Source organism: Eublepharis macularius, chromosome 4 (genome assembly GCF_028583425.1).
Source record: "Eublepharis macularius isolate TG4126 chromosome 4, MPM_Emac_v1.0, whole genome shotgun sequence".
NCBI classification, from domain to species: domain Eukaryota; kingdom Metazoa; phylum Chordata; class Lepidosauria; order Squamata; family Eublepharidae; genus Eublepharis; species Eublepharis macularius.
Genome location: NC_072793.1, coordinates 171,233,891 through 171,248,602, shown reverse-complemented (window position 1 = coordinate 171,248,602; position 14,712 = coordinate 171,233,891). Strand labels below are relative to the sequence as shown.

Below are 14,712 nucleotides of genomic sequence, written 5' to 3'. Positions count from 1 at the left end.
GCTTTTTCACACAAGCAATAGAGCTGTGCTGTGAGGAAATGGCACAGAGAGATGATTGAGATAAAGGAACTGTAGACTATATTACTGATTACAATCTGTTGATGAAGCTATGCTCCTGCTGGTTAGTTTCTGCATCATTCATTAGGTCATGTTAAATTGCGTATTTTTAGTTTCATGTCATGTGATGAGGCCCAAAATTCTCATGTTTCTTGTAGGCATCTCTTCTGGAAAACACTGTATGTTCCTTCATAGCTTGGTTCAACATCACTTCTTTCCAAAGTTCTATCCAGTGCATGGAATTCCATTTCCACCACTGCAGGACTCATCTTTTGGCTTTGGCTGTTGTTGCCTGTAAAATCCATAATTTATTTATCTCCCACTTTTCCTCATGGCTGAAGACAGTTTCATGTATTGAAATGGGCAGGCCACGCTTTTCATGGCATGGAGAGAAATGATATCACCTGGTAAACGAGATCCTATTAAGCCTCTATTAATAGGACAGGAGATCCAGTCCGGCATAGCGGTTAGAGCACTGGACTAGGATCAGGAAGACCCAGGTTCGAATCTCCCCTCCGCCACAAAAGCCCACTGGGTGAACTTGGGCCAGTCACATGCTCTCAGCCTAACCTACCTCACAGGTTTGTTGTGAGGATAAAGTGGGGAAAGCGAGAATGTTGTAAGCAACTTCGGGTCCTCTTTGGGGAGAAAAGCAGAGTATAAATGATTTTTTAAAAAATCTCAAAACAGTTGGCAACCCCTGTCCTGAGACGGGTTACACATCTCATTTTTTTAAAAAAAATCCTGCCCATGCAAACAAACTTTCTGCGGGGATATTTATTCCCTTGCAAGTTATGATTCTTCCTGGCACTGCAGAGTAGAAAAAGCCTCCATCGCGGTGGACTCCTCACTTCCTAGCAAGGAAATTCACACGCGAGAAAAAACATATCCACGCCTGGAGCGTGGGAAAGAGCTGGCATCGACGCAACTTGGGTAAGAAATATTTTTTCCGTCTCTCTTGGCTTTGTCCCTCCCAGGCACCTTTGCCTGGTAAGATCCAATCCGAGGGTTAAAATGAGGGAGACCGCGGTCCTAGAGAGGCGCATGGTGGCAGGGGTCATGTGGGGAAGCCATTTCCTGCTCACCCCCCCCCTTTGCAGAGCTGATTCTGAGTTCCTTTGGCTGCTGCCCAAGAAGATCTTGGTGAGATCCAATGGGGCTTTGATGGGGGAGAAGTGGGGCTGTAACGCAAGTCCCAAAAGAGAGAGAGGGGGGGTAGGGGAGGAGAAAGATTCCCCCCCCCAGTTCCCTCCCTTGCACCTCTCTGCGGTTGTCCTGCCCTCCTGCACCAGCTTGGTGCAAAGAAATCCCCAAAGAACGGCTTGGGGATAAAAGACTTGGGGGCGGGGGGGCATGAATGGGAAAGGGACATTCTTGCCTTTTGGGATCCGGGAGCGGTCACGGCTGGGGAGCAGATTTGGAGTGGGAGAAAGGAGACCCCCCCACACACACACCGACCCCTCCTTCCCCCTCTGCTTCTTTACAGCCTGGCCTCAGCAGGGCTTTCCTTCCTTCCACCTCAGGTTCCCAAAGGACACCAAAGCGTTTGCTCCTTGATGTGCTAAAGGAGCCCCCTTTTCTGTTTTGAAATCCTGGTCTGTCACTTCTAAGTTCTGGGCTGCTCTTTTCCTCATTTGTGCATGTCGGGAGGGGTTCCCTCCAGGATTCCAGAAATTATTAATCGAAGTTGCAGGATTTCTTCAGGGTGAGCCATGCTGGACAGAAGACCAGAGACAGCCTCCCTATCCTCCACATCTATAAATCTAAATCTCAGGTCAGGTTCACTCATGCAAGAGAAGGTAGTGGCAGAGACCTGGTGGTGGAGTGGGGAAGGGCTTACATTATTTGCCGTTATTTAAGCTCCCTTTTTCTGAAGGTGGACTCAAGGCAGCTTCAATTTGGACTTGAGGGGAAGGAGCACATTAAGGCATGTTTTCCTGTGCTGAAAACTACCTACCACAGGAAAGCAGCACAGCAAACAGAGACAGAGGGCAGAAACTGTCTCCTTGCCGTGCTAACTTTCTAACTGCAGGAAACTGTTCTGTTATACAAGGAAACATTTGTAGCTGGAACATTCATGGCTAGAATCTTCCACCTGCAGTCCTGAGTCAGGCAGTCTACCCCATCACCTCAGGGCTCTGCCACCTCCTTCCCAGCACATTCTCTTTGTTGTATGGAGCAAGCCGGAGGGACTTAGCTTCCCTCAGAAGGGAAGAGGGAGTGGTGTGGCTTCTGGCAAGGTCAGGGACTCATCTCCAGGAATGGATTTGTAGAGTTTGGGAGGAAGCATTTCAAGGAGGGGAGGGGGACATATGAATAAGGTCAGACCTCCCCAGTAAAAATTGCTGGTTGAGGGGTGAGAGATGTTGGGCCAGAAACTTTGGAAATTCCTATATCAAATGCAGTATCTAAAATTGTGCTCTGAAGCCAATCCAGAGAGGATCACTAGCACAGAAAATATGTATGTGGTAAAAAATGGTTTTTCACTCTCTTTCTCTGCCAGACACTAGTAGAAAAACACCCTTGATACCTTCTCTGTCATGTTCTTCATGTAGGGAAAAGTTCTGCCATACAGCCAGCTCAGGGACAGGGTGAAACTACAGTAATGTGCAGTAGAGGCCAAGGATGCTTCCTTCTCAGTTGTAAGGCTTAGAGGATTGAGCTTCTTGCCCTTGGTTCTGGCACTGCAAAATGTCGAGAATGCCCGCTGAGGAGGCGGAAAATAATCACCCCCTGCCTACGATGACATGTGCAGAGAAACCAAAGCAAGGATTATGAATATCCCATGGGAAATGATTTGGTCCTTTACCACGTGGACATCTTTCCAGCTGTATAAAGAAATGCTTTCTCCTTCTTCCAGGGTGCGGTATCCTCTGAAGCAGTGACTGTGTTTTTCACCCTGGGTGAGTCGGCCCTGCTTGCACCCATCCACAAAGAAGTCATGCTGGAGAATTCTGGGAACGTGGCCTCTCTGGGTAAGGATCCATTTCTCCTGGGCTGTCTCCTTCTTGCTGTGTGGAGGAAGTCCTTAATGAAGGAAGACATGGCCAGACTTTCTGCCCTGGGCCCAGTGGCTGATCTCTGCCACCCTTTGTGCCCCCTTTTCTGATGTGGGAGGGTTATGGGCTCTCCTTGTAAATAAGGAGCCATTGCCTGGTTGTCCTGTGCCTGGACCACATGAGACGGCATCAGAAGAGGTGCCAAGGGATGCTTGGTCCGGAGAAGGAGGGAGGGTCTAAGCAGGGGCTTCCCTCCAGTCTGGGCGTTGCCTTACCTCATCTGAGGCTGTGGAGGGAACGCTGTTGGCTTCTCTGCTGCTTTACTTAGTTCTCAGCTGGCATTTCCATCAGACCTGGGAAAGGAGTAAGCAGAGAACTGCAAATGCCTCATGGATTGTTCATGGCCCACAATGTACGCTAAACACCCCTATTATTTATCTGTTGTGTGTTACTGGAGGGACAGAGCCAACACTGCTTGGCATTGCTGAATTTAAGTGCACTCAGAAGGATCATAATTCTGTTTGTTTTCCATGATAAAGAGGAGCTTTAACTTCCAAACCTGCCCTCAGATCCTGGCTTGAGGAAGAGCTTTTCACTGTTTCTCTGATGAAGACAACGGATTGACAGGTAGATGCTTAGCTCTATTGTGGGATTTGGGTGTTGTCTACACTTCCTTCCAGGGGTTGGTGGATTTCCATGGCCGCCTTTATCCTTAACATTTGCTTCCTCTCAAAAGAGCCTGGATGATTTGTGAAGGCTATAGGTATTAATCATATGAAACTAAGCAACTTTCTTTACCAAATCAGGTCAGTCTTTTTAGCGTAAAGGAATTCTCCCGCAAATCCTGTTGCCAATGGCTCGGAGAGATCAGACCCCCCCCCCCCCGCCCCACTTCCGTCCCAGGTCTCCACTCGGCAGTCCATCCCTTTCCCATTGCCCCAGTTTCTCTCAGACAGCAACAAATCCGAAAGAGCATCTTCTGTTAGACAAATCTATATGTCTACCGCTCTGGATCTACATTGCCATTTAAAAGTTCTGCCTACCTGCTGCGTCTCTCACATCCCTAGAACTCGCTGGCGCTGGGAATATCAGGGATCCCTCCCCCCTCCTCAGTGTTTTGATCTTCTGTATTCATTTTAAGCTCTGGTTTTTAAAATTATTTTGGTGATGTATTTGTGTACTCATTTTTATGTTTTTTTAAGTGGATTTTTAAATTTGTATCGTTTTGATTGGTTAGTCACCTTGGTAGCCCTCTGAAGGGTAGAAAGGAGGGCTAAAAATTTAGTTAATAAACAAGTAAATAAATTCTTCATAATTCTTGGAGCTGGGACTTCTCCCTGTTGTCCAAGTAAAAAAAGACATGGAGTCCCTACATGATGGTTTAGCTCTTTAAGGCTTATCTCCTTTTTAGTCTATTCGCTTCTAGAGTCATTGCCAATCTTCCTAACTCAATAACAACAACAACAACAACAATAATTTTATTTCATTTTCAATCCCTTCAACCATTGGTTGGTTGGGATTATAAATAAAACAGAAATGGAACAGGTCAATAAACAATAAATACTAAGATAGTTTAAAAACATATGCAAGAAACCTAGGAACAGCTTCCAGCCACCCCGCATCATTTGAAAACAACAGTTTCATCAATCAATCATTCATTTATTACGGTCGCAAGACCAGCCAAATGTTCAAAATAATATAATTATGAGAGTACTGGACATCAGAGTTGACAAGAGGTCCCAATATATCAATCCTAGCTTCAGTAAACAAAGGACAATATAAGAGCACATGTGAGATGTTCTCTGTTGCTCCAGACACACAAGAACAATTTCTTTCAGTCAAGGGAATACTTTTAAGCCTTCCTATTTATTCAGCTGTGGGGAATGAATTACATCTTGCCGAAAGTACTAAGCATCTGTGTTTGGGATTTTTTCTAATGATAATCAAATAATTAGCAACTGTAAAGGAGAACACTTCTTGTATGATAACAGTAACAGTAATAATGGTGTGCTTTTATACCTCTCTTCTAGACAGATTAGTGCTCCACTCAGAGCAATAAACATAGTCAGTGCTATTATTATCCTCACAATACAGCTGGGGAGCTGGAGCTGAGGGGAGTGGCTTACCAAAGGCCACTTTCAAAGAAACTGTTGCCTAGCCTTCTTGATTTCCAGGTCTCTGTCCAGTTAATTGTGACATTCTAGCCAAAGTATTAGATGATAAACCATTTGTCTCCGTCCGTAAACGCCTTTCCTCTTTGTCAGATAAAAGCATGCAGCTGGGCTTCTGTACATGGACAAAGTGTAGTCTCATTTCGTGGAAGGTAAATCTAATCTCTAGGATGGAGGGCATTTCTCCATACCAAGTACTGTGTCTACTCTAGGTCTCTGGCAAGATTGTTTTCCATGAGATCCCTTTAACTGGAGATGCCCAATATTGAACCTGGGATCTTGTGCTTGCTAAGTGTGTGCTTTACCACTGAGGCATGACTCCAGACAGTGTTCATGTGAACACATTCATCTTCCCAGGACTTAGCAGTGTTAAGCGATTTTGAAGGGATATTTCCCTAAAGCAGAGCATACCAGTGTAAAATTCTGCATCTTGCAGAGGCTGTCCTAGCTTTCCCACCATATTTTAAATTGCAGCCAAGATTTATCTCTTTAGTTTTCACAGCCCACTGCATGTTATCTAGGGTAGCCTACCAGGAAGCCGATTTAGTATCCAAAACAATGCACAGAGGGAAGCAGTGTGAGCAGGGGAGGCCTGCAGAGCAGACAGCTTGGCAGAGGGGAGCCAGAAAAAGTGTCCGGCCAAGTTAGAGGGGCAAACAGGCTGGCCTAGAGATGAATCGGATGTAGCAGCGTGTCCCTGAGAACAGCTGGCACTTGTGGGAGGCAGGAGTACTTTTCTGTTCAGCGGCGATGCAAACTTGACAGCTGCTACTTTTTCTACTACTGGTGGGGCATCTTGAGGCGAATGGCAAGGGAACCATCACTTTCGAGGCTGGCTCCTTTTTTATTATAAACTTGAGCCTTTATTTTTCCCATTCCTTCTTTATTTCCATGTTGAATTGCTATAAAAGAGGGCCCCCTGCTCATTTATCATACTGGAAGAGAGTAGACACCCCTTTCTTTTGGTTTTTCATTCCCAAAATCAATACCACCACCACCACCCCCATATGTACTATCTTACTATCCCATGATACTGCAGAGCTTTTTTGTTTTCAAGATGGAATATTTTACCCACAATTGTTTTACGGGGTTGATTTTTGAATTTGCTCCATCCCAACAGAATTTGCCCTTGTGGCTCTGCTTGAATGTCGGTTCTTGGAAAAATCTCTTATATTAAGCCTTTATTTAACCAACTGTCCCCTTAAGCTCCAGAAACTCTGGTTCCTTTGCTTAGTAATAAGGACCCTGAATTTATTTTAGCCGTCACAAAATATGCTTCGGTCCTTTTAGCTTGGATACAAGGGCTAAAAGGACCTTTTAAGGAATATCTATTTTCTGCTGTTCAAGATTTATGAATTAATGAGCTTCTAAAGGGAATAAAAGGAAAGGAAGGAAGGGAATAGAGAGGATGTGAGTTACGTTCCCAAATTGTGAGGTGCCCTTCTGAAGCTGTGAGAAAAGATCGTCCTAGCTCTAGTGGGGAAAACTTCTGTCACATGTCACCCTTCCACGTGGTCAAGATTAAAAGTCCAACTGTAGTCAAAGCTTAACGTACTACATAGATGGTCCAATGGAAAGAGGAATCACAATGGATTTAATGTATTCTTCAGCATAAATAATTGGGTTCAGGAAAACGTCTTTTGAAAATTTATTGTGATACGGCAGCAGCATAAAATTTACAAGCATAGTCAAGCCATTTTCCAAAAGATCTTCCCCTGTTCTCTTTTCATTTTCTCAATATTTGAACTTTGTATAAAAAGATCTCTCCATCACCGCAGCCCCAGGTTTTATCTTGATTCTCTGTATTGCAGTGCAGAGCCATATAAAATTATTTGCACTTGGCTGAAAAACCAATAAACAATCCCAAATTTAAATGTTCTGGCTCTGTCTGCAAGGCAAGATGCCAAATACCCAGAATGGTGGGCCTCTCAGTTGCACTTTGTGGGTCCACCATCACATGCAGAAAATCTGCACTTTTTTTTTTTTTAACACTAACACAATTCCATTTTTCCACATTGGTCCAGCAAAGAGCAAATAATCAGGCAATGTGGGACCCACATCTCTGCCCGAATGCAAACACTGGCTTGTGGCTGCATTTTGGGGAAGCATTTCTGTCTTGCAATCTGAGTCAGAGAAGGATTTGTGTGGCAGTAACTGTCCTAGTGAAATGCTACTCTCCCTTTAATCACCTCAGACAACAGCTTGGTTAACACCAGGTCCACAAGCAAGAGTTTTCAGTGTTTCCAGACTCCAAGCATTCTCTAAACCTAAAGCAGTTTAGTTCATTTGAATTTTTAGGCTGCCTTTTTCATTACTTTGTTCATGCCAAGTCATTCTCTCTCTTTTTCAGCAGGAAGTGTGTGGGAATCAGTGAATGAAACAAAAAAAATCACTAACAAAGAATATACATATCCAGGTGTGAAGGAGTACACTGAATATTTTGATGCATTGACAATGGAGGAGAGGAAATATACAGTGGGGAATAATTCTCTTCTTTTACAAGATGATGTCTCTCACGAAGTTCCGCTACATCAAAAAGTATGCAAAGAAGACAATGATGAGTGCACTGCAAGTGAAGAAAACTTTCCTGAAGAATCAGACATTGATATTAATTGGGACACCCATAACAGAAAGAACACACACAAAAGCCTGGAGTGTGGGAAAGACTTTGGGCAGACAAAGAACCTTACTTCCCTTCGAATTCGCAAAAGAGAGAAGAAGTATAAATGCCTAGAGTGTGGCAAAAACTTTAGTCAGAGTGGAAGCCTTTCTTCCCATCAAAGAATTCACACAGGAGAAAAACCATATACATGCATGGAGTGTGGAAAAAGCTTCCGTGAGAGTGGAAGCCTTACTTCCCATCAAAGAGTTCATACAGGGGAGAAACCATACAAATGCCCAGAGTGTGGGAAAAACTTCAGTAAGAGTGGAAATCTTACTTCCCATAAAAGAATCCATACAGGGGAGAAAAAATATAAATGCCATGAGTGTGGAAAAAGCTTTAGTCAGAGTTCACAACTTACTATCCATGAGAGAATTCACACAGGGGAGAAACCATATAAATGTCTGGAGTGTGGGAAAAGCTTCAGTGACAGTGGAAAACTTACTTATCATAAAAGAGTTCACACAGGGGAAAAACCATATACGTGCCTGGAGTGTGGAAAATGCTTCAGTCACAGTGGAAACCTTACTTCCCATCAAAGAATTCACACAGGGGAGAAACCTTATGAATGCCTGGAATGTGGAAAAACTTTCATTCACAGTGGACACCTTACTTTCCATCAAAGAATTCACACAGGGGAGAAACCATATAAATGCCTAGAGTGTGGAAAAAGCTTTAATCGAAGAGGAAATCTTACTTCCCATCAAAGAATTCACACAGGAGAGAAACCATATAAATGCCTGGATTGTGGGAAAAGCTTCAGTGAGAGTGGAAGTCTTACTTTTCATAGAAGAATTCACACAGGGGAGAAACCATATAAATGTCTGGAGTGTGGAAAATGCTTCATTCATAGTGGACACCTTGCTTCCCATCAAAGAACTCACACAGGGGAGAAACCATACGAATGCCTGGAGTGTGGAAAAAGCTTCAGTGAGTGTGGAAAATTCACTGTCCATCAAAGAGTTCACACTGGGGAAAAACCATTTAAATGCCTTGAGTGTGGAAAAAGTTTTAGTGACAGTGGAAAACTTTCTGTCCATGAAAGAATTCACACAGGGGAGAAACCATATCAATGTCTGGAGTGCGGAGAAATGTTCACTCAGAGTGGAAGCCTTACTTCCCATCAAAGAGTTCACACAGGGGAGAAACCATATACATGCTGGCAGTGTGGAAAAACCTTCACTCAAAGTGGAAGCCTTACTGTCCATCAAAGAATTCATACAGGGGAGAAACCATATACATGCTGCCAGTGTGGGAAAACGTTCAGTAAGAATTCGTACCTTACCTCCCATCAAAGAACTCATGCCGGTGGGAAACCATAGAAATGCTTGCAGTATAGAAAATATAGCATCAAACCAAACTGCATTAGAAAATTAGTAAGCAATGCAATAAAGCAGTTTCATGCATACAATACACAGTAGAGCAAAGGTGACTACAAGTTTTGCGCAGATCATATATCATATATATGATCATATACGATCATATATTCGGTGGCGCTGTTGTTCTGTTCTCTAAAGAGAATCTGCACAGTCTGCAACCATGCTGGTGTGCTCCAGTGTTGTCATAGTAGTGTTCTGCTGCAACCATGGTGGACAGGCCAGAACCAACCAACCCCAGTGTAGCAGCCATGGAGACCCAGACCCTTATACGTATGGGTAGAGGGTTGGGAGGAGGAGAGCTCACACACTTAAAGGGCCATACCCATGGCGCACATCCCATCCACTTAAAGGCATTGGCCTCCATCAGAATGAGGGTAGCTGCACAAAAAAGAGGGGAAGGGAGCCAGACAGCCACGTGCACCAGGCACACCCTAACCAGATCCATCCAGGGAAGGGCAGAGTTAGGGAGCACACTAGGCGACCTCCTCTGGTGGAGCAGGAAAGAGACCGCATGGGCAAGGAACTGGTCTGAGGCCATGGATGGCTGCAACAGGTCCACAAGCAACTCCTCGATGTTCGTAAGGGAGGGGCTGTGGCTTAGCGACAGAACATCTGCTTAGCATGCAGAAGGTCCCAGGTTCCATCCCTGGCAGCGCCAGTTGGAAAACATCAGGCAGTTGGTGATGTGAAAGGCCTCCGCCTGAGACCCTGGCCAGCTGCTGCCACTCTGAGTAGACAAGGCTGACTTTGATGGGCCAAGGGTCTGTTTCAGTATCAGGCAGCTTCGTGGGACTTGTGCCTTGTCAGCGATCCATGTCCAGGTGCCCTGTAGCCACTTCCTAAGCTGTTGTGAGCCCCTTCATGTACTGCCGACCCCAGGGCACAGCATGCATCCAGGTCTCTAGCCATTCCCTCTTGAGGGTAGCCCACTTGCGCAAGAGGGTAGAGGGATGCTCTGTGCTGAGTTTGGGTGCTTTGCCCTGAATCCCAAGCCCCACTGGGGACTGTATTGAGCACCTCATCTGAGGCTGGGTCCAGGTGCCCAGATTCCCCTTATCCTTCATGGCCTCCATCCTGGTCCTGTCAGCAGATGTTCCACAACACCAGCTGAGAAGGTCAATGTGAAGGAGCCTGGGGGTCAATATAGACCAACACATCAGTTGGCAGGGCCCACCTTTACCACACGTGGCCCCATGGCCACCCTCATCCATCCCTGCAGCCACTGAGGTGGGTGTGGCTGCCCTGAGACCGGCCTTCATCTTCTGGTTCACCCTCCGTGGTGTGGGTGTCAGGGTGCTTCCCACACAGGCGTCACTGGAGTCAGTCGATGGGCCTGGAATGGCATCAATGTCCTTCTCCCCCAGGAGAAGGTTGGGCTTGTGGTTCCTGAGCCTGTGCGCAGCTCGGCACCCAATGGCCCATCACTGACCTCCCTGCTGAGCAAGTTGCCTGAAAGAAAAGGCGGGAATTAACGGTGCTGTGACTGGATAATGGGGGAGGGGGGCAGAATGAACTGCAGTCCAGTCAGAATTCTTTTCTGTCACACAGGCTTCTCTCACTACTTCACTCAGAGTAACTCTCTCACCCTCACAGACATAGACTCTCTCTGAACTCTTTCCCTCCAGATCATCTAACTCTGACTAAATGGCAGTTCATTCCTCCTCGCTGTATCCCACCAGGGGGCACTGTTGGCCATATTGCCACTGGACAGGGCCTCGATACCATGGCATCTCAGAAGGAAGGACCATCATATGCTGTGTTGCATCAGCATAGGGCAGACCCTCCACCACCATCTGTTCATATGTCAAGGGCTATGAGGGCACACGTGCTTCTGAGCCGGCTTGAAGGGGTCATTCACCCTCTTCAGGGCAGACATCTCCCTCTGTGCAGTGTGGCCCATGGCAGAGACCTGCTCCACTGTCATGTGCCAGAAGGCACAGTGGCAAGAGCTAGTCAAGCTGCCCTGGCAATGGTGAGGGCCAAACTAGACTGCTCTACCACCAAGCCTGTAAAGCAGCTCCTCTGCCTCAGTCCAGTTAGGCTGCCTCTCTTTCCTGTCTGTGCTGCCTTTTTCTCTCTAATGGGGACACGTTGTGGCCTACTTTACTCTGCACCAATCCATTTTACCCTTACCACAACCTTGTGAGGTAGATCTCTTTCAGAGTGTGAGACTGGGCCAAAGTCAGCCAGCAAACTTCTTTGGCAAAGTGGAGATTCAAATGTGGATCTAGTCTTTATATATTAAAATTTTCTTTATTTAAACTATAAGCAACACAATAAACAACAAACATAGAGAACAAGAAAAAACACCCAATTCTAAACAACACATATATCTATAAAATGTGGATCTTCTTGATGCTAGTCTGACATTCTAACCACAACCCCACACAGGCTCTGATAGGAGAGGGAAGTAGTGATGCCCCCAGTGTTGTTTCATCCGGGGGTGAGGTGCATTTTCCACCCTCCCTGTCTGTGCTGCCAGCATTTTTCTGGCTTACTGTGAGTAAACCTTTGTTTCCTTTGCAAATAGCAGAGAGATTTTGTGGATTTTCCACTTTACTTTTGGCACTGCAAGTCCAGCCATCATCCAGAAACAAGTGAAATTTTGAGATGCCTAGCTTTACCCTCTGCCTGCCCCAGTCAGCAGTAGCTTCCAGAGCAAATACTGGATTGGGGAAACAGCTGTTGCATATCCATGATTTTAATCAGGTATTCATGTAAATCATATGTATTCCTACATATTTCTTTAATGTAGCTGAAGAACTAGAAAATGTATTGCTTTTTAAATTGCAAACAAGGGTTGAGATTAGACTTATAACTTTGAGAAATGAATGAGTGTTATCAAGCCATCAGGCCCACTTAGAATTAGATGGCTTTTCTTTAGAATAACTTTGGGGAATAATCTTTTTATTTAGAGGACAATCGTGTTATAGTGAGAAAGATTTATGACTTCCAATAAAGACTGCAGGTAATCCGAAGCAACTCTGCACCACTCCTGTCTCTTTTGCATGCTATGCTTCCATTGGGACCTGTTTCATTTGATACTTGTCACAGATATAGTCAGAAATAAAGGAGAACAGTTTCTGGATTTGGCCAAAAAGTTCATAGAAGGTGTTTCTGCCTGCAGGAATAGAGCTAGCCTGATCCCACAGCTAGACACACCACGAAGGGAGTCTAGAGACCCACAATGGAGAGGGGGTATGAAACAAAGGAGTAACACAATTATACAGCCTTGTATAGATTAGAAGAGCTGTCTAACCTTTATCAATAGATACTGTGTTGAGGTGCAGGTGCAGAGACCATCTGAGAATGACAGAAATGTCTAACTTCACAGACATAAAAGATACGATTTAAGAATGGGTCTATTGGTTGAGAGCCGAAAGATACTCATATGTATGATAAACCTTTAATCACTGATTTAGACTTTGTTAAGATAAGAATGACCTAAGAATGACCTAACAATTTTCACATATTTTAAGTATAGCTAATATTTCAAGTATAGCTAATTTTGAATGGTGTTTGAAGTTAATAAGATAATTAGTGTGTGACTTTATCAGCTGCTGCTAGGAGGATGCTAAAATCTCATAAACAGAATTTGATTTGATCAGATGTTCCTTGCTTGTGATTTGCTTATTTTGGGGGTAAGAAACTTTCTTGGACTCATGTAATTACTCTCCATTAATAATCTATGTAGTAATGATGGATGGTATGATTTAGTCAATGTTAAGAATGCTGACTCTTCATGTTTTAATAAAGGTTTAAAATCAAAGCACAGATTCTGCAATAGTATTTACTTGTGTAATATGCTCAGTAACAAACCTAAAATGTTGTTGAGGTGAATCTCTTGCCAGGAGTTAAATGATCTTAGAAAGCTAACCTGACACTTGGTGGTGGAAAGTACCATCTGTTTGCGACTGACTTGTCGCAACCCCATAGGGTTTGCAAGACTCGATATGTTTAGAAGTGGTTTGCCATTGCCTGGCTCTGCATAGCAACCCTAGACTTCTTTGGTGGTCTCCCATCCAAGTACTAATCAAGGCCAATTCTGCTTAGCTTCCAAGATCTGCCAAGATTAGGCTAGCCTAGGCCATCCAAGACAAGGCAGGGCAATTATTATTCATTTTCTCTGTTCCAACAAGACAGTAGCAGGTAGGCTGAGAGATTAACAGTGTGATCCTATTCAGAGTTACTCCAGTCTAAACCCATTGTTTCCTAGCCTATGTGGAATCTGAAAACAAAACCCGTGTAATTTATTCATGTGTGTTATGTGCTTCTGACTTTTGGCAACCCTATGAATTAATGACCTCCAAATTGTCCTGTCATTAACAGCCTTACTCAGGTCTTGCCAACTGAAGGCTGTGGCTTCCTTTATTAAATCAATCCATTTCCTTTGGGGTCTTCCTCTTTTCCTACAGCCTTCCACTTTTCCTAGCACTATTGTCTTTTCCAATGATTCTTGTCTTCTCATGATGTGACCAAATATGATGATAACCTCAGTTTGTCATTTTAGCTTCTAGGGAGAATTCAGTCTTGATTAGATCCAGAACCCACTTAATTTGTCTTTTTGGCCACCCATGGTATTTGTAAAACTCTCCTCCAGCTCCACATTTCAAATGAATTAATTTCCTTCCTATCAGTTTTCTTCATTGCCCAACTTTCACAGTTCATCTTCGTTCTTCTGTGCCTCCACACATGGGGACTGCGCAGGCGCAGGCCAGCCGCCGGAGAATTTTCTAGAGCTTCCATGGCTCCGAAGGGGCCGTTTGTCGCGCGCCTCAGCGACCGTTTTCCCGCCCAAACGGTCACGTGATCCTCCAGCGACCAACGGCCCCTTCCCTCAGTTCTCTTCTTGCCGCCGCTTGGAGAGAACGTGAGCTTTGTTGCTCTGTGCTTTTTTGTGCTTCGTGCTTTATTCTGACTGATTGCTTGGCTTTTGACTTCGGACTTCGTGACCTCGACTATTCTTCGGATCTCGTTTTGGACTTTGTTGTGGACTCGGTAATTTGACTCGGACTGTTTTTGACCTTCCTTTCGCGTGCCCCTGAAGATGGCCTCAAAGGCTCTCTTCAAGCATTGCCTCCAATGCCACACGAAAATGGCCAAGACCGATGGCCATGAACTGTGCCTGTTTTGTTTGGGGGAGACCCATAATGTGTCGGCCTGTAAGATCTGCCAGGGCTTCACCAGCAAGGCCCGGCAGGAGCGCAAGGCCCGACTGAACTCCTCCCTGTGGCAGAAGGTCATGTCCGGAGGCGCTCCGTTGCCCTCCCCCAAGGCCGGCCCTAGCCCCTCTGCCGAACGGCATTCAAGAGCTGGCTCAGTGGCCTCCGCGAGGTCGGGGTCGAAACCGCGTCCCCCGAGTACCTCGGCGTCGAGAGCGGCCTCTCCAGCGCAGGGACCGGTGCGGCCGCCCCGTAGCGCGTCATCTACCAGGTCGGATCCGA

At 45.3% G+C, this 14,712-nt stretch overlaps 1 protein-coding gene across 1 annotated transcript; it reads left to right on the top strand.

Annotated features, from left to right (window-relative positions):
• The first annotated feature begins 1,182 nt into the window (after nt 1-1,182).
• Nucleotides 1,183-13,018, top strand: LOC129328733 (zinc finger protein 501-like). Its single transcript, XM_054977999.1, has 4 exons — nt 1,183-1,200; nt 2,918-3,032; nt 3,596-3,683; nt 7,578-13,018. Exon 4 carries the CDS (start codon nt 7,682-7,684, stop codon nt 9,209-9,211), a length of 1,530 nt encoding a protein of 509 aa, XP_054833974.1. The 5' UTR covers nt 1,183-1,200; nt 2,918-3,032; nt 3,596-3,683; nt 7,578-7,681; the 3' UTR covers nt 9,212-13,018.
• The last annotated feature ends 1,694 nt before the right edge of the window (nt 13,019-14,712 follow it).